The sequence below is a fragment of the Thamnophis sirtalis genome, unplaced genomic scaffold (assembly GCF_051295495.1).
Source record: "Thamnophis sirtalis isolate CommonGarterSnake01/CBP01778 unplaced genomic scaffold, rThaSir2_p1.2 scaffold_4, whole genome shotgun sequence".
Taxonomy (NCBI): Eukaryota; Metazoa; Chordata; class Lepidosauria; order Squamata; family Natricidae; genus Thamnophis; species Thamnophis sirtalis.
Genome location: NW_028261384.1, coordinates 120799129 through 120823660, shown reverse-complemented (window position 1 = coordinate 120823660; position 24532 = coordinate 120799129). Strand labels below are relative to the sequence as shown.

At 44.7% G+C, this 24532-nt stretch overlaps 1 protein-coding gene across 3 annotated transcripts; it reads right to left on the bottom strand.

The window, feature by feature from the left end:
* Positions 1–2398: 2398 nt before the first annotated feature.
* On the bottom strand, positions 2399–24199 carry PRRT2 (proline rich transmembrane protein 2). 3 transcript variants are annotated; one of them, XM_087714013.1, is made up of 4 exons: positions 24081–24199; positions 11284–11884; positions 9513–9645; positions 2399–5311 (listed from the first exon to the last, which is right to left on the bottom strand). In XM_087714013.1, the coding sequence occupies exons 2-4, from the start codon at positions 11869–11871 to the stop codon at positions 5301–5303; spliced, it is 732 nt and encodes a 243-aa protein (XP_087570139.1). In that variant the 5' UTR covers positions 11872–11884; positions 24081–24199; the 3' UTR covers positions 2399–5300. The 3 variants fall into 3 exon arrangements, with proteins under 3 accessions (XP_087570139.1, XP_087570138.1, XP_087570137.1); XM_087714012.1 differs by lacking the exon at positions 24081–24199 and adding an exon at positions 23865–23982; XM_087714011.1 differs by lacking the exon at positions 24081–24199 and having other exon boundaries at positions 11284–12214.
* Between the last annotated feature and the right edge of the window lie 333 nt (positions 24200–24532).

Here is a 24532-nt window from a genome sequence, read left to right as displayed (position 1 = left end):
TCTGTAGCAGTTTATAATTTGATTATGTCCACTCTTCCTCCCACCCACCCACCCATTACTGTTATACAAAGTGGTAGTTTTATAATATTTTGTGAGCCCACCCAACCCGCAAAAGGAACAGAATTCTGAATCTCACCAAGAGTTGATTGGCACCAGATTCAAGACCAATCTATCCTTTCCCTGTTTTGATTGGAATCCTTTTAATTGACGAGAACAAATTATGTCAAAAAGAACCAAATGGGACATGTAGGGAAATAAACAGCAATATCTTTTACAAAATTATAATTAAACCTGTTGGTCAGGTTTTAGCTCATCACTATATTTGATGAGCAGCTTAGAGTTCAACTTTCTCTAACTTGATGACATCCAAATGTGTTGGGCATTCAATTTTCAAGTCTCTTGTCTTGGGTTGATGAGGCTTGTAGTTGAGCACTTCTATGGAGATACCAGTTTGGGAAGAGTGGATTTAAATAACAAACTGGGCTGTGTTTCAGAATAATGGCACGATTTGATTCTCATAGACAGGAAACTCATTATCCATATATATTCAGGAAGAGAGAGGACAAAATGGATAAGGTATTCTGCTTTGGCTCCTCAGCTTTGTATCATAAGTAGCACAATGAATACTCCACAAAGCAGGAAATTAATTTACATCTTACACTTTGGTGGGGACAGGGAGGAAGGGATAAAAAATAAAGTGTTCCCTGTTCTTTCCCCATTAAAAAAACCCCTAATTTTCCTCCCCAAACAGTATATTAAAGCAAAGTTTTATTGGTTAGCATCCAAAACATTGCCCACCCCAATATGAAAACATCTATCAAGCAGCATGTCAAAGATATAGGTTATGTGATTTTCATTCAGTAACTTATATGTGTAAACATAAAACCCCTGACAAACCAGCCTTTCCTTCCATCTTTTCCCATGGTACTTTAAACATCTCTTTCTTTATCTTTTACCCCAAATTCTACTTGTAACACACTTCAGTAATCCACATTTTCTCTCTACCAAGACTGTCCTTATAGCAGTTTAAATGGATACGATCAAGGGCCACTTTTCTTTTAACAGAGAGATGGGAGGACAGTTAATTAGCAACCAAAGCCGCCCTTGTCCCAAAGGGAAGAAGTTTCTTCAGCTCTGACTGGATGGTGTTGAATGGGAAATCCAGTCAGAGCTAAAGAAGATTCTTGGATGAGAAGCGAAACATCTTCAAAGAAAAACCAGAAAGTCCAGTTTCCTCTTGAAAGAAACACCTTTGAGACAAACGTGACCTGGATGACTGAGAATCTCCATAGACAAAGTCGGCCTTCAAATAACATTTTGGCCTCATATCTTCAGATTTAAGATTAAATCATAAGATTTAAGTCAATTAGCAAGTCACCTTGAGTAAGAGATTTAGGATCTGAGGACTGACTTTCTGCTCCAGATGAGGAATTGGTTATTCCATTCCCCTTCTTGGCAACCAGAAGTTGAAATAATTTCCCTTTAGTTGACAGGATTTGCCTCAGCAAAGCCCAGTTTATTGACAGTTGTTGGTTCTCAGAGTCTTCCGTTGAGGTTGGTCTATTCTAAACTGGAAACTGTCCTGTACTATTGAAATTTAGATTCATGTCTGTGTGAAATCTAAATTTCTTGAATACATCCAGTCCTTTCCCTACCCATCATCACTACCGATACCCACACAGCCCCCATCTCCATCAGATAAACCTGTTTTCATTCTGAGTGACTCCGAATCACCTACCAGCTCCATCGATTGCCAGTTTCCCCAAATCAATCCATGTTTGAATACTTCCTAACCCAGCCTGGCAACTCTATGACATGTGGACTTCAACTCTCAGAATTCCCCAGCCAGCTTGGCTGACTGGGGTATTCTGGGAGTTGAAGTCCACATGTCTTAAAGTCACCAGGCCTGAGAAATTCACTGCCCTAGCATCTCTCTCTCTCCCCTTCCAAAATCCTGATTTCCCTCCCTGCCCCAAATATAAGTATATAAAAACATGCAGACAGAATACTTGCATTTCAACATCAAAATACAACAGCCCTGGGTCCCACCCTGCCAGGCATCCCCTTCTGTCCCCTAGAGATTAACAGGTCCCCAGGGCTGAGGAGAAGATTCCTTCTACCAAAACTGCCCTTCCAGCTGCATCATGCACCCATCGAGAAAGGGGCCGTTTTGGTTTTACTTTGTTTTAATTGTGCAAGATGGTTGGCACAAGGCCAGAGGCTCATCATATATCGTGCAGATGGGATTAGCAGTGGAAGGAGTTTCAGACCCCTTAAATAATGCCCCATGCTCTCTCCCAAGTATAAATTGTAAAGGAGGCTGCCATGAGGCTGCCGGTGCCCCCACCCCACCCACCCCCCACCCCACATCCCCTTTGTGTAACAGTCTGCAGGAAAACCAAAGTCAAAAAGAAATAAAAGTCACATTGTGCTGGGTGTAAATTTAGTGTCTGCTACACACACAACCTCTTTGCTGGTGTCTTTCCCTCTCCTTGTTCTCCCCCCTGCCTCCCCATACCACCCCCCCACCAAGTGGATTCTGTCCAATCACATACTGTGGTTGTCTATTTTAAGTCTTTCTTTCATATGCATGGAGCATATGGCCGCTCAAAGAATACATTTCTCAGCAAAGCCACGTCATTCAACCCTTCTCTCCCTGTGCTGCCGCGTCACATCTGGTGAGTCCGCTGGGCAGATGGGCTTCCCTCTCTGGCTTGGTGTGATCTTCTCTCCATCCAAAGAGGGCTCTTTATCATCCCAGCTTCCTTTCCTTCTCCCAGGATATTATTCCTCCCCCCTCCCCCAATCATGGTTTTTAAATCTCGTGCAAACTTCCATCTGTCCTGGTTTTTTTCCTCCCTCCTCCCCTTAGAGAATGTCTTGTTTCTTTGCTTGTTAGTAGCTAGATGATATTATCACATTCCTTCTGGACTCTTACACCGTAGATAATGTAGACTAGGATCTGTACACTCTCAAATATGGGGGTGCCCTGTTTTGTCTTTAATAGCACAATTCTTACTGCAGATTAGAATTATAAGATTCCTTTGTCCAACAGAGAATTAATAATGTAATATATACAGGGCGGAAACATATATTCCTCTCTATTACATTGTCATTCCTGCAGATACTTGTACACGCTCATGCTTCACTGCATGGTTCTCACACACCTTCCTGCTTTTGTTCTATACCGAGGGTTTTCGCTCTTTGTAATGAGGATGGAGATATTCGGTACAGTTACTCCCCTGTTGTGTGTGAGTCTGCCTTTCAAAGCAACTGAGCAAAGAAATTCACAATCTCTTATCTGATCCAAAGGAGAGGATTGAACAGGAAGACATGTTGAACTTCAATTTCCTCAAAGGGACTCCTCCAGGTATTTTTGACCACAACTTCCATAATGCCCAACCAGTGTGGGCATGGCCACTGGGTGGGAATTGTGGTGGGTCTGGAAAGGCATCCTATTAGCAACCCTCACAGTGAAAACTTAACCTTTATAATACAACTGTCATTTGTTGGCAGATGCTTCACAAAGGTTTAAGGGGGTAACAGTCACCCTACACTATACTGGAAAGTGTTAGCAAACCATGAATGCTATGCAGCCTGCTCCTGTCCTCTCTAAGTTACTTTTCCTTCCGTGAGCACAATGGGATACTTAAACCTGTCTTTGCACATAAAGATATATTTTATCTTTTGTTTCAGGTAGCACAATATCTTGGAACTGTCTTTCCCCACAATTTCTTGGCACAATCCCCAATTCACCCTACAGCCGCCCTGAATTCCTGCCACATTCCTGCCCCAGCTGTCTCTCGCGTTTGCTAAATGCTTTGGGTTTTTCTAAATAGTGCTTGGCCAAGATTCATCCGTTCCCACAGCCCGTCACTGAGTCGAATACATCGATTCACCAATTAAAAGACGCCGCACACATCCATGCTCTGCCATCCTGCTTTTCTGCCTGCAGCTGGTCCTTTAAAAAGGGGAAAGATGTCGGTCTTTGTCTGTGTCATGCTTTCAACTTCGGAATGGGATGTTGGCTAACACCCCCTCCCCCCACTCCTTACTTCTACTTCTACTACAACTTTTCTTTCATTCATTCCAACATTCTCATTTTAAGCATTGCAATCTCACTTTCTTCTTCAGGATTCCCAAAACAGGTATTTTGTGTCTTCCAGTAGCTGTGTTGCCATTCTTCCAACTTCTTTTGCTGTCACTTCATTCTGGTTTGTTGGACCTGTAACATTTTCCTCTGAAGAGCTCATTCTGCCAATCATCTCCTTCTTTTGCATGTAGCCTCTGTGGGGTTCTCCCCCTCCCCCCCTTTTTTTTTCATCTTCACTTTCACACCCGCTTCTACCATACATTTCTTACCTTCTTGTGATTCGAGCTGTTGTTGACTGTGTTGATTTAATTCATTCCTTCGGCTAATTTCACCCCTTCCGTTGTCATTTCTTTTCCAGTTGATTGGCGGGATGGTATGTTTGGTTATACAAGCCTTTCTGGATGTCTTATTGGTGTGCAACCACACCATTTGAGGTATACTCCACCTCCCCCTGAATACCACACCTTTGGAGTGGTGGTAAGTTGCTCTAAGTTATTCCATCATTGCCAGCTTCTAGACCAATTCATGGCTCTCAGCCCGCTCCTTCTCACCCCTGTCCATTGTCTTTTGTAAACACCACAGAGAAGTTTTCCTCTTTTCCCAGGCTGGTTCTTTTCCTTTGTTCCCAGCAAAAAATGTGTAAACATGCTCCCCCACTATCTTCATAGTGCTGTGGGGGGAAAGGGAAGAGCTTTTCTCCAGCAGAGAATATTGTAAACATGGAAGATTGAAAGAGTTTTATTTGCTGTTGAAATTTGGCAGTAGATGGAAGATGGGCAGACAGGTCACTGGTTGAAGAGATGGCTGGATGGATGAAAAGAAAACGAGAGAGAAAGAGAGATACTGTGGGAGAGAACATGGGAATCCTGCTCCTCCTTTTTCCTTCTTTCTCCATCGGATGGAAAAGGGCAGTTGGTTCCGGTTTCTTTGGGGGAATTGAACTCCCTATAGTGAGAGAGGAAATGTTTAACCACAACACAAGGTGTATCTTCTGTTTTCTTTCATTTGTGTTCCTTTGTCTTCTCTTTCTCCCTCTCTCTCTCTTTCTTTCCATTGTTTCCATCCTTGTGCTCTTGCTTTGTATGGTTCTGGGATGCAGGGGGACAGGTGAGATGAGAAAGGATGGGTGCACTGTAGTCATACTGGTCCCCCGCTCCAAAGATGGAAATTTTGGGGCTAGGGGTGCAGTGGCAGCCAACAGCCACCTTCACTGAAACACTGGGAAGGAGAAAGGTTGGAGGGAAAAGGAACAAGGGCAAAGGAATCGAGGAGGGGAAAACAAACACAGGAAAAGAGAGCAAAATAAGGGATTTATTTACTATTTGTTAAGAAACACAAGGGATTAATGTGCTCAATTCAACCTCTCTTCCACTGGCATTCATTGGAACCCGAGGCATGCAGGAACAGACCGTGAAGAAAAGCAAGGAGGAGATTCATGACCTTACATCAAAGGAAGGTGTGAGATTCAGGGGTGTGCGAGGGTCAAAAAAGTCAAAACGGCACAGAATGTATGTATGTATGTATGTATGTATGTATGTATGTATGTATATGTAGTCTCTAGTTATTCGGGTTTTCTCCCGCATAAAATTGGAGATGTCTTGGCGACGTTTCAATGAAGTCTCATTCGTCATCTTCAGGCTTGGTGCCTCCAGGAGCAATGTGAGATCTTAGCTGTTTCTTCCTTTTAACTGCCAGTGGGGGTTTGAACTGATTGGGTGGGAGCTTGGCTGTGTCCTGATTGGGTGGAGGTGTGTCCTGATTGGGTGGAGGTGTGTCCTGATTGGGTGGAGGTGTGTTCTGATTGGTTGGGGGTTTGTGTTTCATGTAAGGATAGGAGGGGTTTAAAGAGGCTAATTGTGCATTTGCAGTCTGGCTTCTGGTCCTCCTCATCAGTGTGGGTCCAAGGACCAGAAGCCAGACTGCAAATGCACAATTAGTCTCTTTAAACCCCTCCTATCCTTACATGAAACACAAACTCCCAACCAATCAGAACACACCTCCACCCAATGAGACTTCGTCAAAACGTCGCCAAGACATCTCCAATTTTACGCGGGAGAAAACCCGACATACTAACACCCGCGAAAACCTCAGAAAACATATATATATATATATGTATGTATGTATGTATGTATGTATGTATGTATCTATGTATGTATCTATGTGTCTTTGTGTGTATGTGTATGTGTATGTGTATGTGTATGTGTATGTGTATGTATATGTATATGTATATGTATATGTATATATACATACATACATATATACACACACACACACATATACCATATGTATGTATATATGGTCTAGTGCAGGGGTGTCAAACTCGCATTATCACATGATATATCATGACTTTCTCCCCTTCACTAAACCGGGGGAGGGAGTGGCCAGTGTGTGATGCATCTGGCCCATGGGTCAGGACTTTGACATCCCTGGCCTAGTGGTTAAGGCACCAGGCTAGAAACCAAGAGACAGTGAGTTCTAGTCCTCCCTTAGCCATGAAAGCTGGATGGGTGACTTGAGGACAATCACTCTCTCTTAGCCCAACCCACCTCACAAGATTGTTGCTGTGGGGAAATTAAGAGGAAGAAGGAATATTGGGTGTGTATACCAGCCTAAGTTACGTACAAAACTAAAAAAGTCGGGAAATAAATAAATAGACCAAGTGTGGCTTTGATGCCCTGACTGCAGTTTTGACTTTTTTATTATCACCAGTGGTAAAGGTCTGAGGCTGGGCCTTTATCAATTATAATTAATATTGATATCTGGTTACCTTAAAGTTCTTCTGACCTACCTTATTTTTCAGAGTATAAGACGCACCGGAGTATAAGACACACCAAGGTTTTGAAGAGACAATTTTTTTAAAAAAAGTAGGTAGGTAGATAAAGGGATAGAGAGAGAGAGAGAAATAGAGAGGAGACAGAGAGAAATAGAGTAGGTAGGGAGGGAGGGAGAGAGAGAAAGGATGTAGGTAGGTAGAGGGATAGAAAGAGAGAGAAATAGAAAGAGAGAAATACAGTAGATAGGTGGGAGAGAGAGAGAGTAGGTAGGTAGGTAGGTAGATAGAGGGATAGAGAGAGAGAAATACAGTAGGGAGGGAGGGAGAGTAGGTAGATGTTTCCAGGTATATTTATCCATGTGCTGGAGAACGAAATTGCTGACAACCTACAGAACCTAAGACTTGTTTCTGTTGGCACAGCACTTGATCAATCTAATTCTCATCAATTACTTTAATTAAAGAGCTTTCCGAAAGGGGAAAAAAAGGTTTTTCACTCTGCAAGCCTCCCAAAAATGGCCCGTTTTTCACGAAAATGGGCCCTTTAAAAAAAAAAAAAAAGGCATGAAGAGCCTGGGAGGGGGGCTTGCAGAGTACTCATGGGGGAGGAAAAAATGAGCAAAAAACGGTCCGTTTTTCATCAAAAAAATTGCATGCATAGCCTTATAGAAGTCTGCTGGGGGCTGGGGCAGCAAAAAATGACCCTTTTTTGCTCAATTCTGCCCTCCCCAGCCCCCAGGAGCTATCTGAAAGACTCTATAAGGCTATGCACAGCCATTTTGGTGAAAGGGGCGGGGGTTCAGGAGGCAAAAGCTATATTCGATGTATAAGACGCACCCAGATTTTCAGCCTCTTTTTTGAGGAAAAAGGGTGCGTCTTATACTCCGAAAAATATGGTAAGCTTCCCCAAAAAGCACGAGGCAGAGTCCTGGTCCCGACAAAACCCCTTTTATTAAACAAATGTGAATTCCTTTCATTCACATTCAGCAAGGCCTGGCAAACAGTCTTTCAAAGGAATATTTATGGCTACAGACCTTATCCATCTTGGAAAGCTTCCATGTAAATATTTTCCCAATGAGATGCTGTGCAAGGAAAGACTGGGCACAGAGTCTCTGAGATTCATGAATCTAACGACTGACTGAACGAATTGCTTCCTGCAAAAGCCCACTCCCCTTTCGCTCCTCTTTTATTTCCTATAGGAGGGGCTGATCATCTTCCACCTGTGACTTTACTCCCAAGTCTACTCTGATTTCTGTGTTGTTCTTTTCTTCTGGCAGCTCTGCACATGGGCACACTGGGAACAGGCTCTAGCTGTTCCTCTGCCTCATTGCTGTCTAGCTCCGTAGACACCTGATCACTGCCAGATGGCCTTGGCCCCATCTCAGCCTCCGACACAGAGCCCTTGCCCAAGCCTTCCCCAGCCTCCAGGACTGGCCCATGCTCCTCCCCAATCTCCTCACTGTCCGACTCTGCTGCCAGCTCTGTGGCCACTGGTGGGCCACAACAAAAGACTCACAGTGCTCTGGTTGATTTATAGGCCGCCTTGCAAAAAAGTCTGACCCCCCAAAGGAGCTGTTTTTGAGCAGCTGCAGGTTTTAATAAGAATGCTGATTTCCATGACGCAGACTTTGTAGATTTTTCGGGTCATAATTATGCAACTTCTTGCCACAGCAAAACTCTTTAAAGTATTAAGATTATGATTATTATTATAGCAGTTTATTTCTTTTGGGGCAACATTAGCAGCCATTAATGATTGCAGCATAATCAACACAGTAACTCATCTGGCTTTGTCCTCCCCAGTGGTGTCTACTCCACAGATAATTCACATAGACTCCATTTTAAGGAAGGCAGGGGTGGGTTCCTGCCATTTCTAACCTCTTCCATAGAAGAGGTTCCACAAATCTACCGTGCGGTTTAGAACCAGTTCCAGCTCCCTCCCACCCGCGCATCCGCACTATGCTTGCCCCACCTGCCACTCATTGATTGGCTGGCTCACCAATTGCCCCGCCCGCCTCTAACTGTCCTATCTAAACCTTAAAGTCTTAAAGCTGTCAAGTTTGAACACCCCTGGTTTTTTTTTTCCTAAAGGGTTAGGAGTGCAAGGGTCTTGTAACTTGACAGCTTTAAGACTTGCGTGCTTCAAATGCCAGGGTTTCTGAGCCAACATTTTGGTTGCTAAGCAAAATCGTTGTTAAGTGAGTTTCACCACATTTTACAAGTTGGCCACGCCCACCTAGTCACATGACTGCCAAGCCACTCCCATTCAGTCACATGCCTGGCAAGCCACTCCCAGCCAGTCATATGCCTGGCAAGCCACTCCCAGCCAGTCATATGCCTGGCAAGCCACTCCCACAAAGTAGGCCACACCTACAGAAGAGGTTCTAAAAAATTTTGAAACCCACTACTGAACGAAGGGAAGTCTTTATTCTGGAATCATCTTCTGAAATAATCCAAAACAGTGTTTCTCAACCAGGAAGGTTGAACTTCAACTCTCAGAATTCCCAAGTCAGCATGCTGGCTGGGGAATTCTGGGAGTTGAAGTCCACACATCTTAAGATTGCTAAGATTGGGAATCACTGGTCTAGAATCTAAACATCATGACTCGCTAGAGAAATCCTCCCATCAAGCGGTGCTTTCCTGGCTACTTACCTCCAAAATTGATGGCACAAGAGGCCACAATGATGAGCAAGCCCCCGACCAGGGCTACGACACTCAGCAGCTTTGCTACCCGCCCCAAGCGCCGAGCTCCATCGATGTCTCCCTGCTGGAAGCTGTTACGGGACTGAAGAGGGAGAAAAAAGAAAAAGGATGTTAAAAGTGATTCTAAATTCTTAAGAGCTCACCTGAGTAAACAGTCTGTAGAGATTCTCAGTCATCCAGGTCATGGTTATTCCTCAGGTGCTTCTTCAGGAGGCAACTGGACTTCCTTCCATTCCCCACTATCCCGTCAGAGCTGAAGAAGCTTCTTGGATGAGAAGTGAAATGTCTTCAAAAGAAAAAAACAAAAAAGTCTAGTTGCCTCCTTGGGACAACCATGACCTGGATGACTGAGAATCTCTACAGATTTTTAGCTATACAATTTGGGATGAACACCCTTTGAATGGTGTGGGAGTAGGAATGGATTTCCAGAGGAAAACAACTTGCAGACTACAGGAACCAAGAGCACCACTCAGGTGGCCCTGAGGACACAGATAAACCTCCAAGTGCTTCAACGACCCTCTAAAAGGATGCAGATTATCAACTGTCTGCAAGGAATATAAATCCTTCCATTCCCCACCACTATCCTGTCAGAGCTGAAGAAGCTTTTTGGATGAGAAATGAAACATCTTCAAAGAAAAAACAAGGAAGACCAGTTGCCACCTTAAAAAGCACCTTTGGGATTCACCTGACCAATATTATCTTGACCATTCCCACTGCTTAAATCAAAATACATACATCACAGGCATTGTGGTGGTTAGCGGGCACGTAGAAAGCAACATTGTCCAACCTGGCTGAATCTGCCCCTAGGGAAATTGACCAACCCGTCAGCAAGATTTGATTTAGAATGTTCTTAAAATGTTTCAAGTTGTTAAGCAAGGCAGTTGTTAAGTGACTTGAGTGAGATTATAGGGCCCATTTTGCCACAACTGTTCAGCAAAACACTGCAGTGATTAAGTCAATCCCTTGTCAGAAAGGCAGCTGGGAAGGTCCCAACCATTGGGAAACCCCAATGGTTGAAAATACGTGCTGATTGCCAAGTGCCTGAATTTTGATCACATGACCGTGGGAATGCTGTGACAGTCATAAATGTGAGGTCCAGTTGTAAGTAACTGTTTTCAATGGTGTTGTAACTGCAAATGATCGCTAAACAAATGGTTGTAAACTGAGGACTACCTGTATCTATGGATCAGGGTTGAACTGTGGGATCTTTACTGCTCTCTGTGCTTGGTTCTTTGATTGCAGATGTTTCCCTACCCAACTAGATAACATCATCAGTGTGAGGAAGAGTGGAGTTTGCATCCTGTTTGTATACAGTAGCTTGTCCTGCCTGTTCCATTCCTGCATGGCTAAGTGTACTGTTCTTCTTTTGTCTTGTGTGGGTGAAGTGTGGGTGCAGCAGTAGTTAAGCTGGGTGCAAAGCAAGGTGAAATCCAGCAGGTCCTGGCAGGTTCTGGAGAACCGGTAGCGGAAATTTTGAGTAGTTCAAACTGGCAAATACCACCTCTGGCTGGCCCCAGAGTAAGGTGGGAGATTTTGCAGTATCCTTCCCTGCAATGCCCACCAAGCCACGCTCACAGAACTGGTAGTAAAAAAATTTGAATTTCACCGCTAATGGAAAGGGTAAATGCAAAGCAGCATTTAACCATGCCAGGAAAAGTATTTTACAAGATCCGCATGCTTTGTGGCTCTTTCAATTGCCCAACCCCGCCTTGGCACTTACCATGACCGAGTACACGAAGGCTACAATGTTGATCGGCCAAATGGGGCAAAAACAGGACAGAGCAGCCAAGAATATATAGTCTCTGGGTTTCCCTCCAGCCTCCAAAGCTGCCGATCCAGTTGCTGAGGCCTGCCGACTCAGACTGGCCCGCGGAGATGCTACTCTGCCTGCAATATGCACCTGAGACCCGGTCAAACTGCCCCTCGCAACTGGCCGCGGGCCTCCATTGACGCTGTTCTGGGGCTTCAGGTCGTTCAGCGATGCCGACTTGGACCGTGCCGGGGGGCTGCCAGGAGGGGCCGGGGTGGTTCCTAATTCCTCAGCTGAGCCGGCCCTCATCCCCAGGGGATCCCCGTTCAGTTGTGGTCCCCCCCCAGTCTCCTCTTCGATGGTGACGGTCACTAGCATGGAAGATGGAGGAGCCTCTGGTGCCGGGGGGCTACGGGGTGGGGATTCTAGCTGTGGCTGCTGCTCTTGATTTGGCTCCGGCTCAGCTTTTGGCTCCGGCTCTTGCTGTTGATTCTCTCCTTCATCTTGCTTTGCCTCTCGCTCTGGAGGAGTCTCGTTCTTCTCGACATCGTCTGACATGACAGGCAAGGATCTGGATTGGGGAGAATTAGAGGAGGCTTGAATTCAGTAACACTGGACAAGGTGTGGTGCTTTGGATTGCATCAGCCCCAGAGCCTGCTCTCTACCTCTGAATTGCCATGAGGAAAAGAGGAAATAATAGTGATGCTCTTCCTGTGTTTTTCAACACAAGGCTCCGAAAGGAGACCTTTAGAACTCCTAAAGTGACACTTTGGGGATAAGAAGTTGGACATAGAAATGGTCATTAGCTGAGAAATGTTTGCAGACCTCCTACAATGGACGAACGGCTGCAAAAGTTAGCATGGAGTTAGCAGAGATGGCTAAATCAACTGCTCTGGTTAAAGAAAAGCACACAATGAATTTTGTTTCTATTTGGAAACCATTTCTGGACTTTGTGCTTGAGGTGGGGAAAAAATGAAACTTTGATTCTGGGTTTGTCTGATTACGTAGATTTATAGTATTATATAAATGTAAAAAGTCAAGGTTTTGTCTTATTACCTTATTCTACTATGCCAAAAAGGAGTCCTTTTCTCTCCTTTCCCCAACACTTCTTTTCTTTCTCCTTTTCATCCCCTATTTTCACATTATCTTTGTTTTCTTTGTATTTCTGTATTTTATATTTTGATTAAAATTTGCAATCCCTTTGATCTCTCCATACTGCCAGGAAGGAACATTGCCGCCTCTGTATGTGGTTGGTTTTCGAGGGCAGAAGTGAAGGTAAATTAAAACCTGCCGATGAAAGTTAACTTGAGCATTTCTCGTCTGTTTTTCATAAATAATTACAAGAGGGTGTTTACAGCTGTAATGTTATTACATGCTGAAATAAAGTAAGCTGTGAGGTTTATTCAATTCCAGTACTCAAAATGACATTTATGGCTTCCAAATTTCCACCTAGTGCTGGTACACAATAACAACTAATACACAAACTTACAGAAGGTAGAAGTCTTTCTCCTTACTCTGCAGAACAATATGATTAAGCTTTCATATTAGATACATTTTGGGTGGAAGTTTGAATTTTAGACATAAAGGCTTTTATTATGTTTAAAATAATAAATCCAGAACTGGTATTACCTCTTAGTTGCTTTTTAAAATTGTCTTTCATTGTTCCATTAGCACTTAAATTTGGAGGGTGGAAACATCAGCCAATTGAGCAGCTACTGGCATACTGACATTTTGTATATGCATATTAAATCTAAGTTCATTTGGATTTCTATAATAAAGACACGGATGATAAATAAATAATGAATGTTTAGTAAGGCACAGATTGTATATAAATTCTTTGGAGCTTCTGCAGAATAGCCTTCCTTTGCACAAGGCTTTCTTACACTTAGGGTTGATTTTTTTCAAATAAGAGCTAAGCTGAAGAGTTGTAGCTAACATAAACTTGGAACAACCTGCCTCCAGAATTTTTGAATGCTCCAAAAATGGAAGTTTTTAAGAAGAGATTTGTCTGAAATGGTATTGGGTTTCCTGCTTGAGCAGGACTAGGAGACCTCCAAGGTCCCTCCAACTTTGTCATTCTGTTCTGTTCTGTTCTGTTCTGTTCTTTCTGTTCTGCTCTAAAGATGAAACATGAAGATCTAGCCCAAGGACACTTTACCACCCACACAGCCTCATATAGATAGTCCCTGATTTATAGCCACAACTGAGTCCAACATTTCTGTGCCAAGCAAGACATTTATTAAGTGAGTTTTGACCCATTTTATGACCTTTCTGCCACCGTTGTTAAATAAATCGCTGCATCTGTTAAATTAGTAACACAGTCAAGTCAACCTGATTTCGCCACTGACTTTGCCTATCAGAAGTCACAATAAGTGACGGAACCTGACTCTGGGACACAGCAACTGTCATAAGTATGAGTCAGTTGCCAAGTATATTAATTTTGATCACTTGACTATGGAGATGGGGCAATGCTCATAAATATAAAAACGGACATACGTTTTTTTCTTCCAGTGCCGTTGTAACTTTGAACGGTTACGAAAAAGTGCTATAAGTCAAGGACTACCTGCATTCCCCTCCACCATCTTTCATCTTATTATGATGGGTTTCCTCAGGGGTCAGAAAACTGCGGCTCTGGAGCTGCATGTGGCTCTTTCCTCCCTCTGCTGCGGCTCTGTCGGCGCCACAATTTTGAGAGGAGCTTCTGGTGGGGGGGGGAAGCACAGTGCGCCAGAAGACTCTATGGCAAGAGGAGGGTTTTCCAATTGTCTCCACAATTGTTAGGACTTTCAGTTATGACAGGTAGAGGAAAAAGTACGCCACACTAGGAAGAGACTCTATGGTGGGGGAACTGAACTTCCGGTCAGCTCCAGAATTGAACAGGGGGCTTCTGGTTAGGACCTTTGTGGCTCCCGGTGTTTTCTTTTTTGTGGGAAACGGGTCCAGATGGCTCTTTGAGTGTTTAAGTTTGCCGATCCCTGGGTTTCCTAAATAACAGTGGGAAGAACAGCTGAGTTCCAGGCATCAAATGAAACCTGATCCCTTGACCCTTTGTGATCACCATCTGGAAAAAGATCAGTGCTGAGATTTAAGTGTAGTAATTAATCTGAAATTGGATAGGATTTCAAATTGTCAGCTTAACTTCGAAGGTTGACTTTGAGGGACCCCTGAGAAGATTTATGCTGGCTAATGTAATTTAAGTTAGGTATGCCAACATTGTTTCAATGCAGAGTTAAATAATAGGTGAAAGGAAGGGAAACCAAGATGAATTTCATGTCTGGGAGACAAGATTTAATAACTTTTTAAAAAGCCCTTGTGTTGAAATGCACACCTGGTGACTTCACAAATGTCTCTACTGTTAGTCTAGGTCAGAGATGGGGAATGATAGTCCCTTTCAGTGGTGGGTTTCATTTTTTTTTTTTAGAAGCTATTCGGTAGGTGTGGCCTATTTTATGGACGTGGCTTGGTGGTCATGTGACCAGGTGGGAGTGGCCAACTTGTAAAATGTGGTGAAACTCATTTAACGCTCTTGCTTAGCAACCAAAATTTTGCGCTCAATTGTGATCATAAGTTCTCTTTCTTTTTCTTTCTTTCTTTCTTTCTTTCTTTCTTTCTTTCTTTCTTTCTTTCTTTCTTTCTTCCTTCCTTCCTTCCTTCTTATATATCTCTCTCCCTCTTTCTTTCCTTCCTTTCTTTTCTCCCTTCCATTCTTTCTTTCTTGTGTTCTCTCCCTCTTTCTTTCTTTCCTTCCTTTCTCTTCCTTCCTCCTTTCTTTGTTCCTTCTTTCTTTCTTGTCTTTCTCTCCCCCACTTACTTTCTCTTTCCTTCTTTCTTTCTTTCTTTCTTTCTTTCTTTCTTTTTCTTCCTTACTTCCTTCCTTCTTATATATCTCTCTCCCTCTTTCTTTCCTTCCTTTCTTTTCTCCCTTCCATTCTTTCTTTCTTGTGTCTCTCTCTCCCTCTTTCTTTCTTTCCTTCCTTTCTCTTCCTTCCTCCTTTCTTTGTTCTTTCTTTCTTGTCTTTCTCTCCCCCACTTACTTTCTCTTTCTTTCCTTCTTTCTTTCTTTCTTTCTTTCTTTCTTTCTTTCTTTCTTTCTTTCTTTCTTTCTTCGTCTCTTTGTCTCTCTCTTTTTTCTCTCTCTCTCTGTCTTCCTTCCTTTTATTCTCTCTTTTTCTCTCTCTCTCCCTCTCTCTCTTCCCCCCCTCTCACACACACATATCTTCCAGTTGGTGAAAATTTTTGTTTTGCCATCTGGAAAGCTGGCAAAGAAGCCTCATTTTCCCTGCCGCCTGCAGCTCTCGGAGGAAGGAGGCAGGGAAGTGAGCCTCGGGCCTCATCTCTGCCTCCTTCCTCGAGAGCTGGCCTTGGGGATGGCCAGTCTCTCCCATCACTGAGCCCTTCACTCACCTTCCACCCGGAGGCTCTGCCGGCGGGGCACCTGCCATTTCACCTCCTGAGAGAAGCTTGGCAGAGATGCACAAATTGCTGCAACTCAAGGCTCCTGAGGAGGACGCTGGACACTGGGGGTGGCGGTGGCGCCCGCTGCTGCCCCTTCTATTGCTCCCGGTAATGCAGGCTTCTTGGAGAGCATTCCCGCTGGAAGTACACAGGTCAAGTAAGCGAGCAGGCACGCAAGGCCCCCCGATGATCTGAGGAGAGCCAGGAGGCACCAAACTGCGCCCAGCTGTCCTCACTACCTCCCGGCTAAGGGTGGGAGTGCCTGAGACACCGCTGGGAGAATGTCCCCTTTGGGTTGCCGGGACAACAAATTTCAAGGGAAAACGCAGCTGCTGGAATCGGTGCGCCACTGCGCCTGCAACTTAATGCTCTCCAGAAGGAGCAGCAGTGGGCACCACCGCCACCCCCAGTGTCCAGCGTCCTCCTCAGGAGCCTCGGGTTATGGCCGTTTGCATGTCTCTCCCGAGCTTCTCTCAGGAGGTGAAATAGCAGGCACCCCGCTGACAGAGCCTCCGGGTGGAAGGTGAGTGAAGGGTGGGAGAGGCTGGCCATCCCCGAAGCCAGCTCTTGAGAAAGGAGGCAGAGATGAGACCCGGGGCTCGTTTCCCTGCCGGCCAATGGGGGGGGGCTTTCTTGCATGCCTTCGGAGAAAGAAAGAAGGCATGCAAGAAAGCCCCCACCTACCCACTGCCCGAACTTGTGAAGGAAGGAAACTGCAGGCTCCTTTGCCCTCGACTACACGACCTCCTTTCATTTTCTGCTGCCTGAATGAGTGAAGGAGGCAGACGGAGAACAAAAGGAGGTTGTGTAGCCAAGGCAAAGGAGCCTGCAGCTTCCTTCCTTCACACATTTGGGCAATGGGGGGGGCTTTCTCACACGCCTTCGGAGAAAGAAAGAAGGCATGCGAGAAATCCCTCACCCCACTGCCTCTCAGAGGCGGGGCGATTGGTGAGCCAGCCAATCAGTGAGTGGCGGGCGGGGAAAGCATGGTGTGAATGGGTGGGGGGAGCAAGTGGCAACTGGATGGGTGGGGGGAGCGAGCAAGTGGGGGCAGGCAGGAGGGAGCATTCCGGTACTGTGCCACAGGATGAACAGGTTCCAGAAGTACGCTAAATTTCACAAATGGGTTCTAGCATACAGATGAGAACTGGCTGAAACCCACCCCTGGTCCCTTTATGACTTGTGGACTTCAACTCTCAGAATTCCCAAGCTAACCATGCTGGCTCGGAAATTCTGGGAGTTGAAGTCCACAAGTCATGTATCAACTCATAAAGTTGCCATGGTAAAGAAAGGGGGGAGCGCATTCCACGATACTTTCAGCTAGAGTCAGATCTCAGATTACTACAGCAGGCTTGTGAGGCATGCACCTCGTTGGTGAATGTGATTTATGACACAGACTAAGGGGAGGGAGGAAACAGGGGCAAAGTTCAGCCATAATTAAAATGAAGTCAGATCTGACTGCAATAGGGTATTGCTGAAATGGTGTTTCTAATAAATGACTGGATTTGTTTTGAAACTTGGCTCGAGGCTCATGAATTAATTAGGGCATCTTTCAGAAATCTGACATCATGAAGGGTCCATAGTTCCCCACCTTGGGTCTAGACAATTTTACCAGGCTACCCAATGACATCCTACTAAGATAAGCCAGCCCTATCTGTGCTGGCAGAGGGGACCTAGTTTGTATCCCATCAGTCAAAGAACTCCGACTATCAGGATCCAGAAAAAAAAAACTTCTCTATTGTAGCACCCACCTTTTGAAACATCTTGCCCTCTGGGATGAGTTCTGCCCCCACTTCCTATCCTTCCGCAAGGGCCTGAAAACCTGGCAAACCAATGGGGGAGTTCCATGCTGGAGGGGGCTGCTTTGATGCCAGACTCCATTCCCCCCCCCCGCAACTCTCTGCTCTCCATCCAGCCATCTTTTGGGTTATGATATTGATGTATTCTTCTCGTTACGTTCCTTTATTATTATTTTACTATTCTATTATTTTACTTCTGTTTACATAGTTTCCATTTTTGTCCCTTTCTATTATTGTTGGAGCAGCCCCACAGTGAGATAAGTGACAAATAAATCGAGCAAAACCGTGTTTCCCCCAAAATAAGATTTATCTCGAAAATAAGCCTTGGCTTGATTTTTATTTGTGCAACCTAAAATAAGCCACACCCCCAAAAGAAGCCCTAGTTAAGACCCCACCCACTCCCTCTCTCCCTCTGACTATACAAGGTGGGGCAAGCTGCATGCGGAAAAAATCAAGCTAGGGTGAGGGTGGAGCTGCACCACGCGCCCTGCACCCATTAACCCACTCATTAACCCACTCATTAACCCAGGCCTCAAATGCTGAGACACTTGTCGCGCCACTGCCTGACTTCGACTCGCAGCCAGACGTGACATGGAACATCATGCTGGTGCCACTGCTCATGGCAGGAGGCCCTGTGCCACATAGCACTCGTGCCACCGCTCACACGCGCAATGACATCACACATCCTGTCTCAGGTGGCAGCACCTATGCAATGAACCACAGAGCCTCCTTTTGTGAGTGGCGGCACTGGCACAATGTGCCATACGGCATCTGTCCATGAGTGGCTGCAAGTGGCTATGGAAGAAATTGGGCAGCGACACAACAAATATCAGGTTATGGGAAGCCTGGCTGCAGCGTTCCTAGGTTCAGTGGGTAAAGACATCCTCCAAAAATATGACCTGGTGCTTATTTTGGGATCCAAAACAAAATAAGACCGTGTCTTATTTTCAGGGAAACAAGGAAGCTAAAAAATAATTAATCTATGGAAATGGGTTGCTGCTGTTTTTCTCCCAGATACTTTTTGAAACAAACTCATCTGCTTTGCAGGGCAGCACTATGGCTCGGTGGTTAAGATGCTGAAATTGTTGGCTGGAAGGCAGAGAGCCTGGGCTCAAGACCCAAGTGCTGTGCAACAAGATGAGTGTCTCTCGTCACCTAGTTCCTGCCCACCTAGCAGTTTGAAAGCATGTAAATGCGAGCAGATAAATAGGTACCACTTTGGCAGGGAGGAAACAGTGCTCCGTGACATCATGCTGGCCACAGAAACTTCTTTAAACAGGATTGGCACACACCCTGGAAATAGAGCTGAGTGCCATCACTTTTAGTCAACAATGATTAGCAGAATAAAATCCGCAGGGACATCTTTCCTTTCCATCTGCTTTGCAGCCCAGGGATTTCTTAATGATCCCCCATTCAAATATTAACCAAGTTGTGCTTGCTTTTGGGATCAGCAGGACTTCAAAATATCTAATGCCAAACTTTGGATGCGTTCAAAATTAATGTTTGAATGCAAGAAAACATCCTTACAATATGTTTAAAAAGGTAAGGCAAAGATTCCCCTCGCACATATGTGCTAGTCATTCCCAACTCTAGGGAGTGGTGCTCATCTCCGTTTCAAAGCCAAAGAGCCAGCACTGTCCGAAGATGTCTTCATGGTCATGTGGCCAGCATGACTAAACACAGAAGGTGCACAGAACGCTGTTACTTTCCCACCAAAGGCGGTTCCTATTTTTCTACTTGCATTTTTACATGCTTTCGAACTGCTAGGTTGGCAGAAGCTAGGACAAGTAACGGGAGCTCATTCCATTACATGGCACTAGGGATTCGAACCACCGAACTGCCAACCTATCTGATCGACAAGCTCAGCGTCTTAGCCACTAAGGCACCATGTCCCAACAATATGTTTAGGAAAACTAAAGGAAATAAAGGAAAACTGTTAAGAAATAATATACAGTTTTTTTAAAAAAAAATTATTTTAAATTTTTAAAACTTACATAATTCCTCCTCATCTCTGACATCCTAATATTTAGGCTTATAGCTTCTACCATTGTCAGCCAACATTTAGCAAGACCAGGCTGGGGAAGAACCTCTTTTGCAATAATTTATGGTTCACAGGAACTGTTGTGTACTGCCACTCACCAAGGATCAATAGTCAGACAATACACACACACCCCTACCTTTTCATTTTGGAATGCAGACTTAATGTGAAGCTTATAGCACCAGATGTTTGGCTTGTAGCACCAAAACTGATTCTGAACTGATTTATATCTTACATAAACTTTATACCCTCTTGCACTAAAGGTGCAAGTGGTCACTCATGGAGAGGAGGTGTGTGTGTGTGAAATTCTTAATGCCTTCCATTCCTACTGTTTCCTTTCCAGGTTCAAAACTTTTGCATCTCCCTTTCTGTGCAGACAGGAAATTGGGAAGAGCTGATGTGGATCTTCCTGTCAGGGTTGATGGCCAAGGATTCATCTTCAGATCCAACTCCCTGCTCAGTAGCCCTTTCTGATACGCATTTAAAAACAGGTCTGAGGCATTCACACGTGCCATTCTTAGGTATGTGTTAAAGATGCAATTTGTTTCTTAAACTGGCTTTGCATTACCACCCGCCTTGCTTGGTGTGAACTAATGCTCATCTGCCAGACAGACTGCTGTAATTCCTGCATCTGTGTTTTCCAGATTTGAGGGCTGTAATGCACTTTTTATGGAGCTGCTGCTAAAGGCAGTTCAGGAACTTCATCTAAGTTAGAGCGTGGCAGGCTAATGGAAACCATTTAATGGTCTCGTCCATCATCCATTTGAGAAGTCTGCATAAATTGCTGATTAGTTTCCCAGCTCAGTTCAATACTGGATCCTCCCTCTTAACTCTGTAATTGCTACAGTTCAAATGGTCCATGAGAAAAAAAATGCTTCTGCAAGAAAATAATTTCCCTTCCCACCCCAGCCTCCCTCTTCAGATCCTACAAAGTGGCTTGATTCACTTCTAGTAGAAATAAATATTTTTTTCATTGGAAAATCAGATTTAACAGAAATTTATGCAAACGCACAGCACGCTTAGTACACACACGAGCAAACCTGTAGAAGTGCCCGGCGGAACCCACCCCTGCTTTATACCTACCTGTTATTTCATTATTGGCATATCCATTTTGGTTTTAAAATAGTAAAACCATCTGAAGTTTTATAAACACTTTTAGGCAGCTATTATTAAATAGAGAAATATAAACAAGATGTAATTTGTGGGATATTTCTTACCAGAACTGCCAGACATCAAAGCACCAAAACTGATCCTTATCTTACACACTCTATAAGTATAAATCAAGACTAAGAGCTAAATAACTCAACATTCCTTTCTCCTACTCCTTTCTCCACCACAACTATGCTATGGGGTGGATAGGGCTGAAAAAGAATGACTGGGCCAAAGTCACCAAGCTGGCTTTCATGCCTAAGACAGGACTAGAACTCTCAGTCTCTGCTGATTGGCCCAACGTCATCCAGTCAATCTTTTGCGCATAAGGCAGGAGTAGAACTCACCATCTCCCAGTTTCTAGCCAGGTGCCTTAACCACTAGAGCAGGGATGTTAAACTTGCGGCCTGCTGGCTAGATGTGTCATGCGCTGGCTGTGCCCACCCTCATTTTAGAGAAGGGGGAAAGTCACAATACATCATGTGACAACAACATGACGTTGTGAGTTTGACACCCCTGCACTAGAGCAAACAGGCTCTTTTATTATTTAGTTAGTTAGCCTTTAAATATGTTTGTTAATTGAAAAGGGTACTACCCGATTCCAATTTTTTTGCCACAACTCTTCCTTCAAGATCCATAATAGGCAGTGAACACTTCTAGAGGATGGCAAGATAGGGAAAGGGCTGTATACACGTCTACCCATCCTACAGAACCCAATCAGGCTTATTTCTGAATTCAACATTAGAAAAATAGTCTTGTCAATGAGCATGTGCTCCTGTACTTACAATGTGGTATATTTTATGCTTTATCTCTGTATGCATACATACACATCCTTTCATAAACAGGCTAAAAAATAACCAGTATTGCTACAACAAGTAATTATATAGTGTACATCTCCAGATGGCAGACTCTAGCTTTTTTCTGACATACTATATAATTAACATACAATCACCAACTTCCGATGCTGGCACATGAATGCCATAAATGATTCTCTGATGGACACAATTCTCTCTTCAGATAGGGAAATGCCCTGTGCATAAAGAGACATAACCGACATACTGATCATCTTATTAGCAGTGTTGCCATCACACACAAAACAACTGCTAACTAGTTATTTATTTTGTATTAATTAGTTGGCACACATTAGTGGCACCTGGCCTGGTAGTACAATTGTCTCTTTTCCTTACTTACACGCATTCATATAAAAGAAATACCTGACTTGTCCTTCTAAACCTTTCGACTGCTCATTGAATGGCAAAAGGATAATCCCAAGGAAAAAAAACCCTTGCCAATGTCTCTATCTTTGTCTGACAATGCTGACAGGGGAATTCTGGGAGTTGAAATCCACATATCTTAAAAATTCCTGAGGTTGAGATGCACTGCAGGATAAAGGGCATTCCCAGCACCAGATCTTGGTATTTTCAATCATCTTCTCTCCTTTGCAGTTCTATATATTTTGTTTTATTCTTTGAGGCAACCCATAACTCAAGCTTGAAAAGGGATTCCTTACAATAAAGCCAAATTATTTCATAGAAAGGCTTAAAAGTGGAGGGCATTTCAGCAGGTGTCTCTTGCGCAAGCAACAGAAAATGGTTGAGTTTTAAGTTATGCAAATTTTCTAAAACCAGATTAATTTTTATCATCTGGAAGGGAGAACAGAATCATTTAGTACAGAAAAAGCAAAATTCTACATTGAAACAGTTTCCCCTTATTACAAAAAGAAAAAAAAAACCTGACACAAAGGTGGGACTTGTGATCCTCAATATCCTCCCCCCTCCCATTCTCTCTTTTGACTGGGTTGGTTGGAGCTGGTGTGAGTCCAACCTGTGTACATGCTTTCCATCCTAAGCAGATGCCTGTTTCTCTACTCCTCCAGTGACTGGAAGCCTTCTTGTCTAAAGAAGATTGAATAGCTTGTATTGATTCTTTATGGATATATTCCCGATAGCCACATCTATTTTCTCTTTCCTCTGTCCTGACCTCTGTCTTTTCTCCCAACCAGCCCCATAATCATTGCCTGGGCATCATACATATCTCAGATCGCTCAACATCATCCAAACACCCAAATCTCTTGAACCGGCTATTTCCCTTCTCTCCCACATTCCCCGTCTGCTCTTGAGAATGAACTCACTTCCACAAACCCTTTGCTTTCACGCCTTTCTTCATTCAACCCTCTCCCAGATCTGGCTCCTACCATGGACAGCTCCTTAGGAGTCTCTCTTACTTTCCGCCTCCGCCCCGCTCCTTTCTCCCCTCCTTTCTGATTTACCTCGTGGCTACTCGCTCTCTCTCCACCAAGTTGTTTCTCGTTCCCTCCTCCGGTCTACAGGCCATTCGCTATCCTCCTCATTTGCTGCCTTCAGAAAAGCCCTGATGTCACCCAACCCCCTGTGCTCTACGCACGCGACTAGGTGTGCATAGCATCCTTGCCTTACTCAGCGACCCAACCTTTCGCTTTCTCCCTTTTCAAGGTAAGGTACGTTATCTGGAAGACCCCTAACTCGGTCTAAAAGCCTTCATTACCGAGCCCTCCCTCCATCTGTTTCCAACTTCCTCGCACTCTCTCTTCCCGCATCCCCAGTTCACACCCATTCTTGGAGCAAAGAGAGCCAACCCTGTTCTTCCCCCCACCCGCCCCCCCAGCCATTCCGCCGGGCGGCGCGCGCGCGCACACAAACACACATGCAGCCGAATTGACTCTCGTCGCCGATGTCTCCTCGCCTCCACCAACCCGCCACTTTCCTCTTTCAGCTCCTTCCTCCCACGCACTCCCCCCACCCCGTCCTTATACCTGCTGCTCAGTCTTCCCGGTCTCCAGAGGGAACCTCAGTCAAAGATGGGATCCACGCCCACCCAGCATTCCTGACTACCCCCGCCCTCATTTCACATCCCGACACATTCTACAGCCTGATGCCCCCAAGGACGCCCCTCCATCTACCACCGAGCGCCGCATTCCTCTCGCCCACACCCAGCTCACTTCGGTCTTCTTTGGTCTCCCCCGCCCGATTGCCGCAGCAACAACCGACCTCCTGTTATAAGGAGATGAGAGGTTTGGGGGAGAGCGGAAGGGGGCAGAGAAAGGACCCAAGCAAGGTCTCCGGTTCTCCTACCTGTGCTTCTGGCTATGTCCGGTTGGCAGAAGGTGTTGAGGTGGGGTAGACAAGAGAGCTGGAAGGATTGATGCCCCCCCCCCTTACTCACACATCACACCCCTCCCTCTTGCTGCTGTAACCCTCCTTTATCCCCTTCCATGAACAAGAGGCTACTGTAGATGGGAAAAAATTCAGCCTCCGCCCCCCTTCCCTCCCCCCCCCCACTCCTCTTACTTGCTCACTCGGCAGCTTTGTCTGCAAGGACGCCCCTTCCCCTCCCTTTGCACTGATGCGCATCAAATGGTCTCATCCACCCTGCTTCTTCATTGCAAGCTGTGGGGGGAGTAGTTGTGGTTTGAGTTTTATGAAGAATCAGCTGATCTGGCAGGGGCAAAAGATTAGCAGAGATGGTGCTGTTGCTGGAAAGTCCCATATATTCCCGGATTTTTTTTCCCCATCTGTCTTTCCTTGTCAATGATAAAAACTTCACATTGACAAGCTACAAGTGCAGAGTATCAAAGAACTAAAGAGTCCCAGAACAATTGACACTATTTCCTCTGGGACTGCCCAGCGCAAATCAAAACCTGGCTAAATTAGAAAGAACTGAAAACCCAATCAAAGGTGCAAAACTGAACCAGCCCAAAAAAGATGGGAGAAAGGCAGATTATGTTTTGGATCCAAATGAA